This window comes from Suncus etruscus, chromosome 1, assembly GCF_024139225.1.
Source record: "Suncus etruscus isolate mSunEtr1 chromosome 1, mSunEtr1.pri.cur, whole genome shotgun sequence".
Lineage (NCBI taxonomy): Eukaryota > Metazoa > Chordata > Mammalia > Eulipotyphla > Soricidae > Suncus > Suncus etruscus.
In genome coordinates, this window is record NC_064848.1 from 61,712,977 (window position 1) to 61,734,675 (window position 21,699).

Below are 21,699 nucleotides of genomic sequence, written 5' to 3' on the forward strand. Positions count from 1 at the left end.
CCTACAACAGTGCTCAGGGTGTCACTCTTGACAGAGCTTAGAAGTCTATGCATGCTTGGGATTACACAATGCTTGAGCTCAAACCTGGCTGCCAGCATGCTAAGGACTCCGCCTCTTTCAGTATTTCCCAGGCCTGAGAGTAAGGTGGTTTGTGGCTGTATTTGGCCAAGTATGTGTTTTTCCTGTCAGTCTGGACAGGAACTTAAAGTCTGTCTTTAAAATCAGGGAAATTGCATCTATTATTTAATGATGACCTTCTGTTTCTTTGTGGGTATTTTTTTTTCCTGGAACATAGAATTTGCAGCTGAAGTCTCCTGGGTCTCTTCCAATTTCCCATTTTCACCACATGATTTACATCAGAATATTTTTGTGGCATATTTTGAAATGCTTCATCTAGTTCATCTTCTAAACCTGCAGTCAGGGTTGGAGCAGGACCCTCCTCTCCTGAAACTCACTGATGACAATGGTTAATTCTGATACCACAGGTTCTTGTTCAGGGGAGTCTTTTGCAGTTGAGCTTTACATGCCTCTTCAAGTTCTAGCATCAGCAGTAAGTGATTCCTAGATTCTCCTGGCCCCAGAGTCTGCCTCTCTAGTCTCAAGAGCTGGGAATTTCATTTTGGGGAGAGCTCAGAGACCCAACAAAGTCAAAGACGTGGAGAGTCTGGGGGACTTGCTGCCTTTCTGAAATCCTCATTCTTCTCCAGAAACAGGTAGACACAGGTGTGCAGAGAATTCCCTTCACTAGCTCCCAATTTCAGAGTGGACACAGCAGAAGGACAGCATGGAAGGCATGTGAAAGGGAGTCTCTGAGCTCACCATCTGCCACCAGTGTCCTGGCTTTGAGAAGTTTCTTATTAAGAGAGGCAGGAAACAATAACAACAACAACAACAACAACAATAACAACAAAGAGAGGCAGGGATAACCGCCAGAGGGAGAGGAGTTCGTGGTATTAGGTACCTCTAGGAAGAGAATGTACCTCTTACATTTTCCCCAAAAACTAGGATTTCTCAACCTTAGGCCTTTTTATTTTGGGGCCACACCTAGTGGTGCTCAAGAGACCATGTGTAGTATTAAGATTCAAACCAGAGTTGAGGCCACAGCTTCATGCAAAGCCAATGCCTTAACCTTTGCACTGGTCTCTCCAGCCCAGCCTTACCACCTTTGGTTTTCTGAGTCAGAAAAATTTTAGAGAAATAACTACATTGACAACTATCATGACAATGGTAGTGAACGAGAGAAATAGAATGCCTGTCTCAAATACAGGCAGGGGTTGGGGAGGAGGAAGATGGGGCATTGGTGGTGGGAATGTTGCACTGGTGAGGTGGATGTTCTTTTTTTTTTATAACTGAAACCCAACTACAAACATGTTTGTAATCATGATGCTTAAATAAAGATATTTATTTTTTAAATATTTTTTGTTTACTGGCCAGAATGATAGCACAGTGGGTAAGGCATTTGTCTTGCATGAGGCCAACTGAGTTTGATCCCTGGCATCCCGTATAGTCTCCCGAGCCCGCCAGAAGTTATTTCTGAGCACAGAACCAGGAGTAACTCCTGAGCTGGGTGTGCACTCCCCAGAAAAATAATTTTTTTGTTGTGAGTCAGGTTTCTGCTGCAGGCTGTTTATAACCCCACTCTATCCCGATGTCACTTCCTCCTTGACTTTGACAACCAACTAGGTCTCAGGTCTGGTATATGGCTCAAGTATAGAGCACAGTCTTATATGAATGTGTGAGGCCTGAGTCCAATCCCTGGCACCATGTGTCCCCAAATACTCCCATAACCTTTGGGCATTGCCAAAAGTCCCCAAGGGACAAAAACCACTTCTGAGAACCAGTGTTGTGTACCTGTCAATTCTATTTGACTTCTTATTTTTATTTATTTTTGGGTTTCAGGCCACACCCAGCAATGCTCAGGGGTTTCTTCTAGCTCTATACTCAGATATTACTCATGGCAAGATTGGGGAGCCACATAGGATGCTAATGATCAAACCCGGATCAGCCACATGCAAGGCAAGCACTCTGTCATACTATCACTCGTCCCATTTGAATTTTTAACTGGGTGACCACATTATTCCTATAATTGCATATTTAACTAAGGTCATGCAACAGAAGAGGAAATGTGAAGCAGTAGAGAGGAAGCAGAAACATGAAATAAAGAATATACAACAAAGGATGGGGAAGCAAACCAGCAAGGGGGAAAATATGGGCATAAAATTTGAAAAGCAAAGTTAGATATGTGGGTTGAAACATAAAAAAAATCACATACTTTTGTCACCCAGGTCCCCAATCAGGCAGTACTCTGATATCAGATGACAGTCCAAGTGTCACAGAGGTTGTTCTGTGGTTTCTATTCCATTTGTCTTCCCAATCACTTCAGCAATCTTTACAGTAAACTTCCTTCCACTTGTGAAGTTAGTACTTATGTTTATTGTACTGGTTTTGGTGTGGGCCCTGTGGTGCCCTGAGATCTCTTAGGGAATAATATGGTTCTGGGGATTGAATCTGGGTCATGTGCTGCAACCTCTAATCAATGTAGCCAGCCCTAGTTGAGGATATTTTTTTTACAAATAGAGCCTTAAGACTTTAGTGCCAAGAGATAAGCCCCCACTTTGTCTTTTTCTCTTTTTAGTTTTTGGGCCATGCTTGGTAGCATTCAAGGATTACTCCTAGCTCTGCACTCAGAAATTACTCCTGGCAAACTCAGGGACCATATGGAATGCTGGGGATTGAATCTGGGTCAGCCGCAAATGCCCTTACCCCTGTACTGTTGGTCTGGCTCCAAGCCCTCTCATTTTGGGGGAGGCCACACCCGGCAGCATTCAGGAGTTACTCTTGGCTCTGTGTTCAGAAATCGCTCCTGGCAGGCAGGGGGGACCATATGGGATGCTGGGATTTGAACCACCATTGGTCCTGGTTTGGCTGCTTGAAAGGCAAATGCCCTACCGCTGTGCTATATCTCTGGTCCCTGAACCCCCATTTTTTTAGTTATTGTATTCAGTTCTTAGTTTCAAATTTTATAAGAGAACCTTGAATGAACCAAACAATGGGACAGTGGGTGTGCTGTAAATAAAATATATAAAAGAACTGTAAAAGGAACTTTTGAATACTTTTCCTGAGGCAGGAGAGATAGTACTATCTTACAAACTTTGAAACTAAGAACTGAATACATTTGACCCCTGTCCAAACCCTGGCACCACACATGGTCTCTAGGGCACTGTCAGAAGTGATTTCTGAGCACCATTAGATTTTTCCCAAATAAATCCTTCCTCAAAAAGGAAGATTAGAAAATAAAAAGCATGGGCCGGAGAGATAGCATGGAGGTAAGGCGTTTGCCTTTCATGCAGAAGGTCATCGGTTCGAATCCCGGCGTCCCATATGGTCCCCCGTGCCTTGTAGGAGCAATTTCTGAGCATGGAGCCAGGAATAAACCCTGAGCACTGCCGGGTGTGACCCAAAAACCACAAAAAAAAAAAAAAAGAAAAGAAAAGAAAAAGCAGAAAGATTAGAAAGGAGTGTTTGGTGAGATAAGGAGCTCCCTATCTCTGGAAGTATTCAAGAAGCTCCTTGAATGGTATGGCAATAAATATGCTTAGACCAGATCGTCATTTTCCTGCCAGTTATATAATTCTAAACATTTATATTTATTATCATAGGGGGCACATCCAGCTGTGCTCAGAGCTTATCCCTAGCTCTATACTCAGGGATCACCATGAGCAGAGCTCAGAAGACTATATGCAGTGCTGGAGACAGAACCAAGGTTAGACATGTGTAAGGCAAGTGCCTAACCCTCTGTATTCTCTTTCCAGCCCCAATTCTATACATTTAAAAATTTGACAAGAAACTAGGTCAGGGCCCGAAGAGATAGCACAGCGGTGTTTGCCTTGCAAGCAGCCGATCCAGGACCAAAGGTTGTTGGTTCAAATCCCGGCATCCCATATGGTCCCCTGAGCCTGCCAGGAGCTATTTCTGAGCAGACAGCCAGGAGTAACCCCTGAGCACTGCCGGGTGTGGCCCAAAAACCAAAAAAAAAAAAAAAAGAAACTAGGTCAACACACACATTAAACAAGTACCTTAGGACTAAATAGCACAATAAGGCATTTAAGTCTATCAGAAAAGGTTGGCTACTGGAGAATTTAAGCAATAAGGGAAAGTTCAGTTTCTTTAGTTTTGGGGATGTTGGTCTTTCCCCACTATTAGTCAGAACGTGTGGTACAAGCAATGGAGTCAAACTTCACTGATGTAACCCACATTCTCACCCAGGAGAAAAGGGGAATGTATTAGTTTACACAACTGGAAAGTTGAAGAAGCAGTTCTAGCTTAAGAAATGGCTAGGAAAAAAGAAAGAGAGAAAGAAAGAAAGAGAGAAAGAAAGAAAGAAAAGAAAGAAAGAAAGGAGGAGAAAGAAAGAGAAAGAAGAGAGAAAGAAAGAAAGAAAGAAAGAAAGAAAGAAAGAAAAGAAGAAAGAAAGAAAGAAAGAAAGAAAGAAAGAAAGAAAGAAAGAAAGAGAAGGAGAAGAAGAGAAAGAAAGTAAGAAAGAAAGAAAGAAAGAAAGAAAGAAAGAGAAGGAAAGAAAGACAAAAAGAAAAGAGAGAGAAAGAAAGATAGAGAAGGAAGAAAGAAAGAAAAGAAAGAAAGAGAGAAAGAAGAAAGAGAGAAGAAAGAACAAAAGAAAGAAGAAAGGCAGAAAGAAAGGAGGGAGGGAGGGAGGAAGAAGAAAGAAAGAAAGAAAGAAAGAAAGAGAGAAAGAAAGAAAGAAAGAGAGAGAAAGAAGAAAGAAAGAAAGAAAGAAAGAAAGAAGAAAGAAGAAAGAAAGAAAGAGAGAGAGAAAGAAAGAAAGAGAAAGAAAGAAAGAAAGAAAGAAAAGAAGAAAGAAAGAGAAAAAGAAAGAAGAAAGAAGAAAAATCCTACTTCCTGAATAAAAGTTTTCACTGAGCATGAATGCCCTCAATGAAGGAAGGAAGGAAGAAAGAAAGAAAGAAAGAAAGAGAGAGAGAAAGAAAGAAGAAAGAAAGAAAGAAAGAAGAAAGAGAAAGAAAGAGAAAGAAAGAAAGAGAAAGAGAAGAAAGAAAGAAGAAAAGAAAGAGAGAAAGAAAGAAAGAGAAGAGAAAGAAGAAAGAAAGAAAGAAAGAAAGAAAAGAAAAGAAAAAGAGAGAGAGAGAAGAAAGAGGAAAGAAAGAAAGAGAGAGAGAAAGAAGAAAGAAAGAAAGAAAAGAAAAAAGAAAGAAAAAAGAAAGAAAGAAAGAAGAAGAAAGAAAGAAAGAAAGAAGAAAGAAAGAAAAAAGAAAGAAAGAAAGAAAGAAAGAAAAGAAATGAAGAAAGAGAAAGAAAAGAAAGAAAAGAAAGAAAGAAGAAAGGGGCCGGCGAGGTGGCGCTAGAGATAAGGTGTCTGCCTTACAAGCGCTAGCCAAGAATCAGGACTGCAGTTCGATCCCCGGCGTCCCATATGGTCCCCCCAAGCCAGGGGCAATTTCTAGACTTAGCCAGGAGTAACCCCTGAGCATCAAACGGGTGTGGCCCAAAAAAAAACAAAAAACAAAAAAAAAAAACAAAAAAAAAAAACAAAAAAAAAAAAAGAAAAAAAAAAAGAAAGAAAGAAGAAAGAAAGAAAGAAAAGAAAGAAAGAAAGAAAGAAAGAAAGAAAGAAAGAAGGAAGGAAAGAGAGAGAGAAAGAAAAAGAAAGAAAGAAAGAAAGAAAGAAAGAAAGAAGAAAGAAGAAGAAAGAAAGAAAGAGAAAGAAAAGAAAGAAAGAAAGAAAGAAAAGAAAGAAAGAAAGAAAGAAAGAAAGAAAGAAAGAAAGAAAGAAAGAAAGAAAGAAAGAAAGAAAGAAAGAGGGCCCGGAGAGATAGCACAGCGGTGTTTGCCATGCAAGCAGCTGATCCAGGACCAAAGGTTGTTGGTTCGAATCCCGGTGTCCCATATGGTCCCCCGTGCCTGCCAGGAGCTATTTCTGAGCAGATAGCCAGGAGTAATCCCTGAGCACCGCCGGGTGTAGCCCCAAAATAAAAATAAATAAATAAATAAATAAATAAATAAATAAAAGGAAGGAAGGAAGGAAGGAAGGAAGGAAGGAAGGAAGGAAGGAAGGAAGGAAGGAAGAGTGAGCGAGACTCAGGGCTTCCAAAGAAGTAAAACTTGGGCTCTCCATCTCTTAGCTTTGCATTCTTCCTAAGAACTAAAACCAACCTGGAAGTTTAATTCATATTGAAACGGTGCAGAGCAAAGCCAAAGAAAGAGCATCCTTGGTTGGATGGCTCCAATCCCCACAGCTCTCACTGTAGTTCCTGGGGTTCAGTCTTAAGGCTTTTGCTAAAATCAAGCTAAGGTGATAGGAAAGTTTAGAAAAAATAAACAGCTATGGAGAACAGAGGTGGTTCCCCGAAACCTGGATGTCTCAGAAAGAAATTTTCTTTTTGTTGTTGTTGTTTTGTTATGGGGTCACCCCAGGGGCGTTCACGGGCTACTTCTGGCTCTGCGCTCAGAAATTGCGCCTGGCAGTGTCAGGGGACCATATGGGATACCGGGATTCGAACCATCATCTGTCCTAGATCGGCTGCGTGCAAGACAAACGCCCTACCGCTGGATTTTCAAATCACACCCAGCCCCGCAAGGAGTGAATAGACTCAGGTCTGCGAACATGGGAGGCGGCTGCTCTGAACTGGGGCTTCTCCTTGACCCAGACTGGGCTGGGCGTCAAGGTGAACATCTGTCTGTCACCCCAGCTGTGGAACTACAACTCCCAGCATGCCGCGGGCCGGACAACAGGCGCCTACGCAGAGAAGGTGGCGTGCCCACTTGTCACCAGCAGGGGGTGCTCCGGAGCTCGGCCTTGGGGCGCTAGACGCGAACTGCACCCGCAGCCGGGGAACTCGGGGGCAGGACTGTGGGTATCACCTGTGTTGAATGTGTTTAAGGACTTGCTTGCGTTTTCTGCGGAACTCCAACCTTTGCCATTTCCAGAGGCAAACTCTCAGGAACCCCAAGCGGCAGAGGCCTTGAACCGTTTTCAGCACAGCAGCCCTTAGAACCCCACATCCCGCGGCGAAGTGGTTCCCCGCATCCGGTGTCCTCCCCCAAAGCCAAGCTGCCTCCCACACAACCAACCCTGCAGCCCGCCCTTAATTGCACCCGGGACTCCTGGCTGGGGAGGCCTAGGTTGGGTCCTCAGAAGTCAGGGAAAGTGGGGGTGTTTGCCTGGTATTTGCACCTGGGAGGCGGCGAGGATCCTCCTTGTAGACATCATGGGCCCTAGGATATCTGGGGCCCCTCCCTGTCTGTGGATTCCTGGCACTTGAGGTGGAAAGAAGTTTGAAAGTCAACCTCTCTTTCTGCCCCTCTGACTCCAGGGAGGCCCAGAGCTCAGGACTGGGAGAGCAAGGACTGGGGTCGGGTGGGTAAGGGAGTTTGCAACCCTCCAGTGAATGCAACCTCGCACCCTCGTAATCTTGGGGGCTTCTTATGCAGCAGGAACCACTGAGCAGAGCTCCAGCCTCCCCACAGCGCTCACCCCAGCAAGGATGCCTGAGGCAACCCCTCTTGTGGTATTTCTTCCCAGCTAGATGCCCTCCAGAAGTATCTGCAAAACACCCTGTGAACACCCTGTGCAAGGGCACAGCCCTTTAGGTAAATCTCAACACTCAGTGAAGTTTATTTTTGACAAAATTGGGAACAGGACAGAGGCAGCAAGAGGGAGACCAGAGTTCTGTTAGGCTTTCCAGATCAAAAGCCAGAACAGGGTTTCTCCTGACTGGTGACTGTTCCCAACCTCCCTGCAACCATACTGGGTCCCCTGGAGCTCTTACCCCTCCCCCATGACCCATTTCCTGTCTCTGAGCAGGCACTGACTTATTTGGGGTACACTTTGGGTAGCCCCCAGAGAGGGAGGATCCTGCTAAACTTCAGAAGATAGCAAAAAATGGAAAGTGTGGGTGTCTGAAAGGAATAGGAGAACGGGTCTGATGGGACGGGTACCTCCATCCCCAGGAATCAGGAGTCTGCCCTTCCCCTGGCTCAGGTGGATGGTTGGGACATCTGGATTTGGGACAGGTGGGTGAATGCCATGATGGTTCAGCTGGAGCTGGGCTGGCTGTTGGCGTAGGCCTGGTCTGGGAAGGAGGTGCGGGCCCTGCGGGTCTGGGCACTCACAGAAGCGTAGAGCTCAGGCTCAGGGCCTGAGGCCGGGGGCACAGAGTCCGAATCCAGCACCACCTCGGAGTACTTGATGGGGGCGCCAGGACTGGGGGTGCGGCCCCGAGGAGGTCGCAGCTGCAGGCTGGTATAGCACGTTCCCTCCTGTGCAGTGTGAGGATGCAAGTCTCTTAGAGGGTCTATGATAAAGATAAAGCTCCACCCACCACCATTGATCCTGCTCTCCTCTGTCAACTGAGCAGGGTGAGCCCACTCACCCTCTCAGGCCCTCCGGGGTTTGGCTCCTGCTCTGGACCTGGTTCTTGATGCAGGCGTCCTGGAACAGGGACAAAAATCTGGTCACCTGCTGTCCCTCTTGTTGCACCTCATTATTTCCCAGTCCCCAGGACCTAGTGTTTGGGCCCTTCCGTGCACTAATTTCCCACCTGTCTGCAGATAATGTAGGTTCCCGTACAAGGGGATGTCCTCCACAGGGTCGCCGGACCTGCCAAAGTTTAGGAGACACTGATAAGAGGTGTAATGGTGGGGTCCTGACAGGCCTTCTCTGTGGTTCTCCCCTCCACTTACCGTTCCTGTCTCCTATGATGGCTGCGCCGGGCCCGAGTCCACCAATACAAAAGCACAGTCAGTGAGAAGAGGAGCAGGAGTGTTGCGGCTCCGAAGAGGGCCCACAGGCCCCAGGCCTCCTGGATGGGGGGGATTCCTGCGGAGGTGAGATGGGGGTGTGGAGGGATGGGGGTGTGGAGGGTTAGGGGTCCATATGCCCAGTCCCCACCCTTCAGGTGGCCAGGCCCACATGACACCCTCCTCCTGAACCTCCAGGCCCAGCTCACCCACTGCAAGCTGTTGGTTCCTAGGCGTGGTGCAGTTCTGGAGGCTCATGATGACTGATGCTGGGACCAAGGGGGTCTAGATTAAGGTCTGACAGCTGCCAGAGCCCCCCTTTCTTCTGCCCCTCCCTGGGCTTGGCCCCCACAACTCAGCATCCCCGAGGCTGGTGGTGGCAAAGTCTGGTTTCCGGGAGGAAGGGGGAGGGGAGGGATGAATGAGAGAACAGAGACACCGCCTTGCGCTTGCACCTGCACCACCTCAAAGCTCCCAAGGAGCTTCTGCGAGAAAGACCATGCACCCCTGCACCTGGAAAGACTCAACTCAAGGGAGCCGGGGAAGAAGTGACCTGACGACAGACCAGACTGATAAGGAAGCCAGGTCTCTGGGCAGCAACTGCCTTCTGCCCACAGAGCCCCAGAATGGGAGTGGATAGAGAGGCCTCCAGTTCCACCATCCCCTGGGCTTACCCGAGGGAGATGTGTAAAGGTGACAATAAAAATATTTTTATTCTGGGGCTGGAGTGATGGTGCAAGCAGTAGGCCATCTTGCAAATGCTAACCTAGGATGGACCCAGTTTAATCCTCCAGCATCCCATATAGTTCCCCAAGCCAGGAGCAATTTCTGAGTGCATTGGTAGGAGTAACCCCTGAGTGTCACTGGGTGTGGCCAAAAACCAAAAAAAAAAAAATCTGTTATTCTGGGACCAGAGTGATAGCACAGTGGTAGGGCATTTGCTTTGCATGTGGCTGACCCGGAAGGAACCTGGCATCACATATGGTCCCCCCAGACTGCCAGGAGTGACTTCTGAGTGCAGAACCAGGAATAATCCCTGAGTGCCACTGGGTGTGGCCCCCCCAAAACAAAACAAAATAAATTGTTATTTTTACATGTCTGATTTTATGCCAGCAGCTAAACCTAGACCTTATCACTGAACCACACTGTTTTTTGTTTGTTTGTTTGTTTGTTTGTTTGTTTTGGGTCACATCCGGCAGTGCTCAGGAGTTACTCCTGGCTCTACACTCAGAAATCATTCCTGGCAGGCTCGGGGGACCATATGGAATGCCTGGATTTGAACCACCACCCTTCTGCATACAAGGCGAACGCCTTACCTCTATCTCTCCGGCTCCTGAACCACACTGTTGCTAAGGACTACCACTGTCCCTGAGGGACAGGGAAGGAGAGACCTCAAAGGACAGTGCTCAAGTTTTGCATACTAGCAGCCATGTTGAGGACTTCAGGGAAGTAGCTCAAGAATTGCCATTCTGGGGCCGAAGAGATAGCATGGAGGCAGGGCATTTGCCTTGCATGCAGAAGGACAGTGGTTCGAATCCCAGCATCCCATATGGCCCCCGAGCCTGCCAGGAGCAATTTCTGAGCATAAAGCCAGGAGTAACCCCTAAGCGCTGCCAGATATGACCCAAAAAACAAACAAACAAACAAAAAATAAAAACAAAAAGAATTGTCATTTTTCACAGAATGAATTAAAGAAGCCTCTGGCCCAGTGCTATTCTAGCACTGTTCACTAGCACTTGTTCACTTCAGGAATTGTCCAAATACATGGAAGCCATAGATGTGGGAAAAGGAATCTTATAGTCCAAATAGAAACTTGACACATACTTAATTGAATACCCTGCAGCTGTAAGAAAAGAGGAAGTGGGCCTGAGTGATAATACAGTGAGGAGGGCCTTGCCTTTCTTGGGGACAACTTGGGTCCAAACCCTGGCATCCCATATGGTCCTTCGAGCAACACTAGGAGTAATTCCTGAATGCAAAACCATGAGTAACCCCTGAGCATTGCCAAGTGTCCCCCCCACCCACGCACAAATAAAGGAAAGAGGAAGTCTTGCAGTTTGCTGCAATATGATTGCACATGAAGAGGGCATCGTGTTAAGAGAAATAAGTCAGAAAAACAAATACTGGATGATCTCATTTGTGGTATAGAGAGACAAAACACGGGAGATAGAAGGTAACCAACAATGACAAATTTTTAGCCTTGAATTACAAAACTCAAATTAGCCAACAGTGGGAGGAGGGAGGGGAAAAGAAGAGGTGATTTAGAAGTGACCAAGGGGGGGCCCGGAGAGATAGCACAGCGGCGTTTGCCTTGCAAGCAGCCGATCCAGGACCAAAGGTGGTTGGTTCGAATCCCGGTGTCCCATATGGTCCCCCGTGCCTGCCAGGAGCTATTTCTGAGCAGACAGCCAGGAGTAACCCCTGAGCACTGCCGGGTGTGGCCCAAAAAAAAAAAAAAAAAAAGAAGTGACCAAGGGACAGTGGTGGAGGGTCTCAGGCATTTTGACGGTGTTAAAGGTGTAACTATAACATTATTCTAACGATATAACACCTTAGACCAGAAGTCAGGGGATATGCTTGGTCTGACACATGTCATATATATTTAATTAAAAATGAACAGTGATGGAGCTGGAGAGATAGCACAGTAAGTAGGGTGCTGCTTGCCTTGCACTCGCTGACCCAAGTTCGATCTCTCTCATCCCATATAGTTCCCCAAGCCTACCAGGAGTATTTTCTGAGTGCAGAAGTAGAGGACCTGAGCATGAAAAACTGTGGCCCACCCAAATTTTTCCTTTTTGTTTTTAGCACTTTATTTATTAATTGATTGGTTTTTGGGTCACACTCATCGATGCTCAGGGGTTACTCCTGGCTGTCTGCTCAGAAATAGCTCCTGGCAGGCACGGGGGACCATATGGGACACCGGGATTCGAACCAACCACCTTAGGTCCTGGATCGGCTGCTTGCAAGGCAAACGCCGCTGTGCTATCTCTCCGGGCCCTCAGGAGCGATTTCTGAGCGTAGAGCCAGGAGAAACCCCTGAGCGCGGCCGGGTATGATCCAAACCCCCCCCCCCAAAAAAAAAAAAAAAGAATTTATTCTATTTAAACACAAGCAGGTGATTTGGCTGGTGTTAAACACAAGCAAGTGCTTTGGCTGGTGTTAAAGGCCTGTTGGGTAACCAGGAATTCTCAGATTAACTTCCATGCAGATTACTGTTGTCATGCACATGTATAATCACTTTACTTTTTCTTTTCACCTTTTCTGAGTTAATTAGTACAAATGCCTCTTATCATGTCAACCCTGACCCTCCGGTGATTTATATTAAACTCTGGCTAATAAAAGTGTCAGGGAAAGCAGCTGAGAAGCCTGACTCAGTAAGATCCAAGAAGCTGTTCAACACCCCTGGCAGAAAAATGCATTTTTGACTCTGTCTGATTTCTTGTTTGAAACTGCAAGCTGACACCCCTCCCCAGTAGCCCCCATAGATCACCATGATTTGAAAGAACAAGTATAAGTAATACAGATGTGTTGCTTTAAAATTCATGCATTATTGGGAGGAAAGATAGCACAGTAGTAGGGCGTTTGCCTTAGATGCAGAAGGATGGTGGTTCAAATCCTGGCATCCCATGTGGTCCCCCAAGCCTGTCAAGAGTGATTTCTGAGCGTAGAGACAGGAGTAGCCCCTGAGCACTGCTGGGCGTGACCCCCCCAAAAAATTCATGCATTATGTATTTATTTTTGTGTTTGACCACACATGCCTGTATTCAGGACTTAATTCCTGCTCTGAGCTCAGGGATTACTACTGGTAGAACTCTGGAGACCATAAGGGATGCTGGGATAAGCGATTGAAACTGGGTTAGCTGAATGTAAGGCAAATGTCCTATCTGCTATGCTACTCCTCCACCCTCTAAATTTATGGATTATTTAAACTCACTAGTAGCTGCAACAGTTTAGAACTGAGAATATAGTATTTTAAGTATTTAACACCAGGCAAATCACTTGCTTGTGTTTAAATAGAGTAAAATATTTTGGGGGGAGTTCAGGGGTTACTTTTGGCTCTGTGCTCAGAAATCGCTCCTGACAGGCTCAGGGGAGCATATGGGATGCCGGAAATTGAACCTTGAGTCTGTCCCAAGTAGGACACATGCAAGGCAAAGACCCTACTGCTGTGCTATCTCTTCAGCTCCTAAATCGAGTAACTTTATAGAGGTTTGCAGGGGCTGGGGATGGAGCTCCATCAGGCAGATGCCTTGGTTGAGTGAGAGCCTAGGTTTGATTCCACAGCACTGCTAAAAGAAAAATTGCAATTTTTTTTATTGTTTTGTAAAATAATCACTTTTCTTTATTTCTTTTTTAAAAATAATATCTTTATTTAAACACCATGATTACAAACATGTTTGTAGTTGGGCTTCAGTCATAAAAAGAACACCCCCCCTTCACCAGTGCAACATTCCCACCACCAATGCTCCCATCTCCCTCCTCCTCCACCCCCTACCTGTATTCCAGACAGGCAAACTAGTTCTCTGACTCAGTAACATTGTCAGGATAGTTTTGGTGTAGTTATTTCTTTAATTGCACTCACCAATCTTTGTGGTAAGCTTCATATGATGGGCTAGTCCTTTCAAACCTCATCTCTATTGTCTCTGGGTATTATTACAATAATGTCTTATTTTTCCTTTTTTTTTTTTTTTTTTTTTTTTTGGTTTTTGGGCCATACCCGGCGGTGCTCAGGGGTTACTCCTGGCAGGCACGGGGGACCAAATGGGATGCCGGGATTTGAACCAACCACCTTAGATCCTGGGTCAGCTACTTGCAAGGCAAACACCGCTGTACTATCTCTCCGGCCCCGTTTATTTTTTCTTTTTTTTTTTCTTTTTCTTTTTTTTTTTTTTTTGGTTTTTGGGCCACACCCGGTGACGCTCAGGGGTTACTCCTGGCTATGCTCTCAGAAGTCGCTCCTGGCTTGGGGGACCATATGGGACACCGGGGGATCGAACCACGGTCTGTCCTAGGCTAGCGCAGGCAATGCAGGCACCTTACCTTTAGCGCCACCGCCCGGCCCTGTTTATTTTTTTTCTTAAATCCCATAGATGAGTGAGACTATTCTGTGTCAATCTCTCCCTCTGACTTATTTCACTCAGAATAATAGTTTCCATGTTCATCAATGTATAGGAAAATTTCATGACTTCATCGCTTCTGACAGCTGCATAGTAAAAATTGCAATTGTTAAAATTGTATTTGAACACTGTTTCTGTCCTCAACTCCTGTGATGTTACATATTCCTATTTAGCCAGCAAATTTTTAAAAAAGGTGTAGAATGAGAAAATGTGATTGGGTGGTAGAGTGGAAGTTACATCCTTGGTTCTCTAAAAGACAAATACCTATACACAGTGATTATAAAATAAAGGAAACTGAACCTGTGCTATTTTAATTGTTATTCTAGGTGACCACTTGGGGTTTTTATTTACATTTAAAATTTCTAGAATTTGGGGCCGGGCGGTGGCGCTGGAGGTAAGGTGCCTGCTTGCCTGCGCTAGCCTAGGATGGACCGCGGTTCGATCCCCCGGCGTCCCATATGGTCCCCCAAGCCAGGAGCGACTTCTGAGAGCATAGCCAGGAGTAACCCCTGAGCGTCAAATGGGTGTGGCCCAAAAACCAAAAAAAAAAAAAAAAATTTCTAGAATTTAATACTAAGGAATATTGTGCAGGCCTAAGAAAGGGCTAAATCATGCAATTTGTCATGATATGATGGAACTAGAGGCTCTTATGCTGAATGAAGCAGTCAGAAGGAAAGGAATAGACATAGAATGATCTCTGTTATGTGTTGAATTTAAAAATATATAGCAGGGGCTAGAGAAATACTACAATGGGTAAGGTGCTTGCCTTGCACCTCAGAAAATCTCTTGAGCCTCACTAGACTTGAATAATTCCTGAGCAGTAATCCAAGATTATAAACCCTGAGCAGTGCTGGCTATGTTTCCCCCCAAAAAAGATCCAGAACAAGATATCAACTAAGGATCAAAGACAACAGAATGAGAGAATTGGTCCATAGAACTGAAGGGGTGGAGTTAGGGAGTAGGGGGAATGTTAAAAGGGCCTTTGGGTTGGGGACTGGAGAGATAGCACAGTGGTAGGACGTTTGCCTTGCATGCAGCCGATCCAGGATGGACCTGGGTTCAATTCCCGATATCTCATATGGTCCCCTGAGCCTGCCAGGAGCGATTTCTGAGTGCAGTCAGGAGTAACTCCTGAGTGCTGCTGGGTTTGCCCCTCCCCTAAAAAATGGGCCTTTCGGAGATTGGGAAAGGAGGAAGACACTGTGGTAATGGGTGGGGTGTTGGAATAATGTCCTCATAAAACCATCATTAACAGTATAAATTACAGTATCTCAATCAATAAACAGATTTTTTTTTGTAAAGAAATAAAGATAGGAGGGGCTGGAATGATAGCACATCAGGTTAGATCACCGGTATTCCACAGGGCCCCCTGATCCTGATGGAATGATTGCTCAATGCAGAGCCAAGAGTAACACCTGAGCACCGACCAATGTGCCCCCCCCCCAAAACAAACAAACAAGCAAACAAAAAGATAGGGGCTGGAGAGATATCATAGTGGGTAAGCCACCTTGCATGTGGCCAACCTTGTTTCTATCTCTGACACCCCAGATGGTTCCAGGGTCTCTGCAGGAGTGATCCCTGAGTGCAGAGCCAAGAGTAAGCCCTATGCACCATCAGGAGTAGGCATCTCATCAAAAAGATTAAAAGACAAAAATTCTGTAATTTAGGGTCTCTTACCTTGCACTTAGTGGCTTGGGATTGATCCCAGCACAATATATAGTGCCCTGAGCCTTGCCAGGAGTGATCCCTGAGTATAGTTCGTTGTAAACCAAAAATTTTTTTAAAAGATTACAATTTCTGGAATTTATTTTGAAATAGAGTTTTTTTTGTGAATCTTTAGCAAATGTTCAAAGATTTGCTGTTGTATGTTGCTGTCTATAGCTCCCTAGGCAACCCCACCGGAGATCTCAGCCAACCAAGTTGGGGATTCTATGCAAGAACTAGAGTATTTCACATTGATGGACCCTGGTTCAGGAGTTTGTCTGGGCCATCCACGTAGAATCTTCAGGTCACCCCAACAGTTCTGGGGGCCTCCAGGGTTATGCCTAGATGTGTGTCTTGGATGTGTCTTGGAGTATTTTAATTTGGGTCTCTTAGCTGGCACTATTCAGACTCCCTGGAAGTGGGTGCATGTACTCTCTATCTCTGGTAACTTCTCAGCAATGACATCTTTGGTGTTGTTTCTTTATCAGTGTTGCAGCCCTGACCCTCTGGACTCTAATGATTCTTATGTTGTTCCTCTTGAATTTACCCCAAAGTTCTCTTGCTAGCAGTTCACTTTTTTTTTTTTTTTTTTTGGCTTTTAGGTCACACCCAGCAGCATTCAGGGGTTACTCCTGGCTCTACGCTCAGAAATTGCTTCTGGCAGGCTCAGAGGACCATATGGGATGCTGGGATTCGAACCAATGACCTTCTGCATGAAAGGCAAACACCTTACCTCCATGCTATCTCTCCGGCCCCCAGTTCACTTATTTTAAGGCTCCCCCTCCCACATCTTCTACTGTTGCCTGGAGATTTTCTACACTTCATCTTCAAGCTCACCTATTCTATCTTTAGCAGCCATTATTTTGCTACAAGGTCTTCCAGTGCAATTTTTCATTTTTCCCACCAGTTTTTTTCAGTTCTGCCATTTTTTTGTAGTCCAGTAGTGATGGGCATGCCAGGTGATACCAGGAATCAAACCACAATTGAAGTCATCATGTATCCTAATATCTGTACTATGATGTCCTGATCCCAATCCCAATTCTTACATTTAAGACTCTCCAAGGTATTTGTTCTTCTGTAGATTCATGGGAAAATATATTTTTGGAGTGAAATTAAAACATATGCTTTGGGACTGGAGAGATAACATGAAGGTAAGGTGTTTGCCTTGCATGCAGAAGGATGGTGGTTCGAATCCCAGCATCCCATATGGTCCTCTGACCCTCCAGGAGCGATTTCTGAGCATAGAGCCAGGAGGTACCCCTGAGCACTGCTAAGTGTGACCCAACCCCCCCAAAAAAACCCAAACATATGCTTTGATCATCTATGAGTGGAGATGGACTAATATGGCTCTGTTTCACACTGAACATGAATATATAAACTATTTTAAACAAGTTTATAAAAACTAAAGATAATAAAATAAAATTATAATATCATTCTCCACTCAGACAGATTAATATGTAGGTACAGGTTCTTTGCCTAGCTGTCCGAAATGTTGATTTAAGTACTAAGTCATTGCCTTTTTCTCTCTTGTTCTGTGATGTTATTTAATTTTCATTTTTTTTTTTTTTTTTGGTTTTTGGGCCACACCCGTTTGACACTCAGGGGTTACTCCTGGCTATGTGCTCAGAAATCGCCCCTGGCTTGGGGGACCATATGGGACGCCGGGGGATCGAACCGCGGTCCTTCCTTGGCTAGCGCTTGCAAGGCAGACACCTTACCTCCAGCGCCACCTACCTGGCCCCTAATTTTCATTTTTTAACTTCTTTTTGCCCTTCAATGTAGTTTTTTCATTATTTATGCAAGTTCCAATAAAGAAAATTCACTGAGTTTCTATTCTGACCCTAATATTTTTCATGATTATGATTAAAAATCATAGATGAATTTTTAAGTAAATATGCAATGACTGGGCCCGGAGAGATAGCACAGCGGCGTTTGCTTTGCAAGCAGCCGATCCAGGACCAAAGGTGGTTGGTTCGAATCCTGGTGTCCCATATGGTCCCCCGTGCCTGCCAGGAGCTATTTCTGAGCAGACAGCCAGGAGTAACCCCTGAGCACCGCCGGGTATGGCCCAAAAACAAAAAAACAAAAAACAAACAAAAATATGCAATGACTTCTTTCCAATCTTTAGAAAAAATACATTTCTATTTATAATATCTTTATTGGGGCCAGAGTGATAGCACAGTGGTTAGGCGTTTGCCTTGCTTGGTTCAATTCCCTATATCCCATGTGGTCCCCCAGCCTGCCAGGGACAATTTGAGTGCAGAGCCAGGAGAAACCCCTGAGCACCACTGGGTATGGCCCCCAAACCAATCAACAAATAAAGTTTAAAAAATATTTTAAAAAATGTTTAAAAAAATCGTTATTTAGGGCTGGGGAGTTCAAATGTCTAGTATGATGCTTTGCACACAGGTGGACTGGATTCCACCTCAGCAACTCCTGGTCCTCCAACCATTACTAGAACCTATGAAGGGAATCTAGTTCCAATCAAGGGAAGCCTGACTCTTGGTCCTGCTTTTACCGAATTTATGTTGTGTCTCACCCTAAGAAGGGAAGTTTGGTCCCAATCAAAGAAATCTGTACATTTGTGTATTACATCATGAATCATGTAATGTAACTGACCCTGTCATGAGTTCCCATCTCCAGCTGTAAGTACAGACCCCGGTATAACTGCCAGATTGGAACAATAGTATAATGATTAAAATCCTTGCAGGCAACAGACTTAGATTTGAACCCCAGTATCACAAATGGTCCCCTGTGCCCTGCCATAAATGATCCCTGAGCAGAGTCAAGTGTAAGTGCCCTGAGCACCATGTCTGGCCCAAACCACTGTTGGGAAAAAAAAAAAAAAAAGTAAAAAAGAACAACTGGAGTGTTCAGTCTTTGGAGATGACTCTGCTGTGCCAGCAACAGTGATAAATAAACTTGGTTTTTTTGCTGTTTGTTTGGTTGGTTCCTCCAAACATTGTCTTTATACCTTCCCTTTGTCAGGCTATTCCACAACAGGAAGACACCTAAATGTGCCCAGAGTAGTCCCTCAGCACTGCTGGTGTGTTTCAAAAGCAAAACAACAAATATCTTGATTTGTTGATTTTTTAAAAATAAAATCAGAGAATATGACTATCATGGATCTGATTTCCTTAAAAGCAACTATCAGTGAGGGCTATCTTATTTTACTTAGCCTGAAGCACTTGTATCATAAGCTTAGGCTACAGGTTTAGACCTCCCTTTTTTTTTTTTTTTTTTGGTTTTTGGGCCACACCCGTTTTAATGCTCAGGGGTTACTCCTGGCTATACGCTCAGAAGTTGAGCCTGGCTTGGGGGGACCATATGGGATGCCGGGGGATCGAACCGCTGTCCATCCTACGCTAGCGCTTGCAAGGCAGACACCTTACCTCTAGCGCCACCTTCCCGGCCCCAGACCTCCCTTTCTGAAGCCCTGGGTTGTCAGCTAAACCCTAACTTCTTTTTTTGTTTTATTTTGATTTGCTTTGTTTTAAGGTCACACCTTGTGGTGCTCAGGGGTGTGTGCTCAGAAATTACTCCTGGCAGGCTCGGGAAACTATTTGGGATACCAGGGATTGAACCTAGGCTGGCTGTGTGCAAGGCAAATGCCCTTCCCGCTGTGCTATGGCTCCAGCCCCTAGAAAAATTAATTTCAATCAAAATCAATTACTTAAAAAATCAATTATTAATCACCAATATGCAAAGCAGGTTCCATTTGTCCCAGTATAGAGCCCGATACTAGCAGGCACCAAATGAATCATTGCTGGATAATATTCATGACTGTTTAAAACAACCCAAAATGTAAATATAATTAGGCTCTTTCAAAGAATGAGGAAATTAAGGTTCATTAAAGTTCAGTAAGTTATTAATCAGGCAAGATGGAGATTTTTGACTCTTTTCTGTCTGTATATGAATAAGATGATTCTTATTCATATCAGCCAGACATCAGACACTCTCCCACCCTTTCCCTCCTTGCCTTCCACAGCTCTCCCCACAGCCACATCCCCCCAGCCCTCCATAGTCTCTCTCTATTCCACACTTTGTAGCTTGTCTGCTTTTGGGCCACAACTAGCTGCACTCAGACTTACTCCTGGCGCTCTGGGATCATATGGGGTACAAGGGACGGAACCTAGATTTGTAGCATGCAAGACAAGTGCCCTTCTCTCTGTACTATCTCTCGACTATATTCCATATGTTTTTTTTTTAATCTGAAGTAAATTGCATTATAGTATTAATTTCAGGGATCCATCATCGCATACTTTTTACTTTGCTTTGTTTGGGGATCATGTTTGATTGTGCTTGGGATTAATTCTTTTGGTGCTGAAGGAATCAAACTCTAGACTCCCCCATATAAAGCATGAGTTCCAAACATAGATCCGGTCATCTCCCCAGTCCCTTTGCAATCTCTTTTAGTTAATTGTCTGGAATTCAAAGGGCCATCTTCTTAAACAGACATAAATGCCTTTGAGAAAATTCTCCATTCTGTTTATATCTCCAGACTATGGCAATTGAAAGTGTATAAATAATATATGAGGTACTTGTGTGCATGTGTGCTAAGTAAATGAATGAAACATGGGTGTATCTTATCTTTTAGGTAAGGAAAGGGACAGGGTAGGGTAGGGAAAGAACCACACTATATATGTTGCCATCATACAGCACAGGATTTAAACAACAGTGCTTTTTGATTGCATGGGGTGGGAGTGCCACCAGTGTAGTCCAAAATAAACAAAATACATTTTTCCAGTTTTATTAAGATAACTAACATGTAGCCATGGTAGTAAAGAGAGTGTAATAGCTGTACTAATTAAAATTAGGTGCTGGCAGGCATCCCATATGATCCCTTGAGCACCATCAGGAGTAATTTCTGAGTGCAGAGCCATGAATAACTCCTGAGTATCAAGTGGATGTGGCCCCAAAACACAAAATAGTATATAGATATTTCACCCAAATATTACTGTTATATTTGTATTTATTCTACAAAGTGACATTAATGTCTAGAAATAAAGATTTTTCTATCGGTGGGAAAAATCTCTCTAGGTGCTAGAGAGATAGTACAGTGGGCCAGGTGCTTGTATTGCATGGAGTGGAACCTGGTTGGGTTCCTGGCACCGCATATGGTTCCCTGAGTCCTGCCAAGACTGGTCCCTGAGCGAAGAGCCAGGAGTGAGCCCTGAACACAGCTGCATGTGGCCCAATAAACAAAAATAAATAAACAGATAAATAGATAGATAGCTAGATAATAAACAGTTGAAAAGAGAGAGAAAAGAAAGAAAGAAGGAAGGAAAGAAGGAAGAAAGGAAGAAGAAAAAGGAAGGAAGAAAAAAAGAACAGAAAGAAAGAAGGAAGGAAGAAAAAAGAACAGAAAGAAAGAAAGAAAGAAAAGAGAAAGAAGGAAGAAAGAAGGAAGGAAGAAAAAAGAACAGAAAGAAAGAAAGAAAAGAAAGAGAAAGAAAGAAGGAAGAAGAAAAAGGAAAGAAAATAAAATGTTAAGGGTCCTGAGTGAAAGGAACACACCTGAACTGAGCTGAAGATTGAGCAGACAAACATTACTAGTGCAGAAAGCAAAAGGCAAGCGGAATAACCAAGAGTTCAACGAATCTCAGGTGTCTTGTTCATAGAGATCAACTCAGATAAGAAATTATGCATATAAATGAATATTTATGATATATTATATCAATTATATATATATACACATATACATATTTGTCGGCCTCATGTAAAGCAAACGCCTTACCGCTGTGCTATCACTCCGGCCCCCAAATCATTCATATATTATCATATACTATCATTATTCTATTCTTCAGAAAGCTGGGACTCCAGGTGAGATGAAGTGAATTGGTCATAAAATCGTTTGAACTCTGGAGAATGGAGCGGAGGGTTCTTGTCCCATCGGTCAGATTCTGTTGGACAGCAGACTATTGGCCATTGGAGAGGATGTAAAAGGCCCATTCAGAAAGAATTGCCCAAGAGGAACTAGAGTATGGCATGTGTTTGGCTTGAGCACTTTATAGTTAATTTAATCTGCCAAAAAGGGAGAAGCCGTGCTGAGAATGAGCCCCGTTCAGTTGGCACGCGGACCCAGCCGGGCCGCGCGCTGCCT

General features: G+C 44.4%; 1 protein-coding gene across 1 annotated transcript; it reads right to left on the reverse strand.

The window, feature by feature from the left end:
- Positions 1 to 8,070: 8,070 nt before the first annotated feature.
- SIT1 (signaling threshold regulating transmembrane adaptor 1) lies at positions 8,071 to 9,033 on the reverse strand. Its single transcript, XM_049771754.1, has 5 exons — positions 8,985 to 9,033; positions 8,719 to 8,854; positions 8,577 to 8,635; positions 8,408 to 8,467; positions 8,071 to 8,303 (listed from the first exon to the last, which is right to left on the reverse strand). Exons 1-5 carry the CDS (start codon positions 9,031 to 9,033, stop codon positions 8,071 to 8,073), a joined length of 537 nt encoding a protein of 178 aa, XP_049627711.1.
- Positions 9,034 to 21,699: the final 12,666 nt, after the last annotated feature.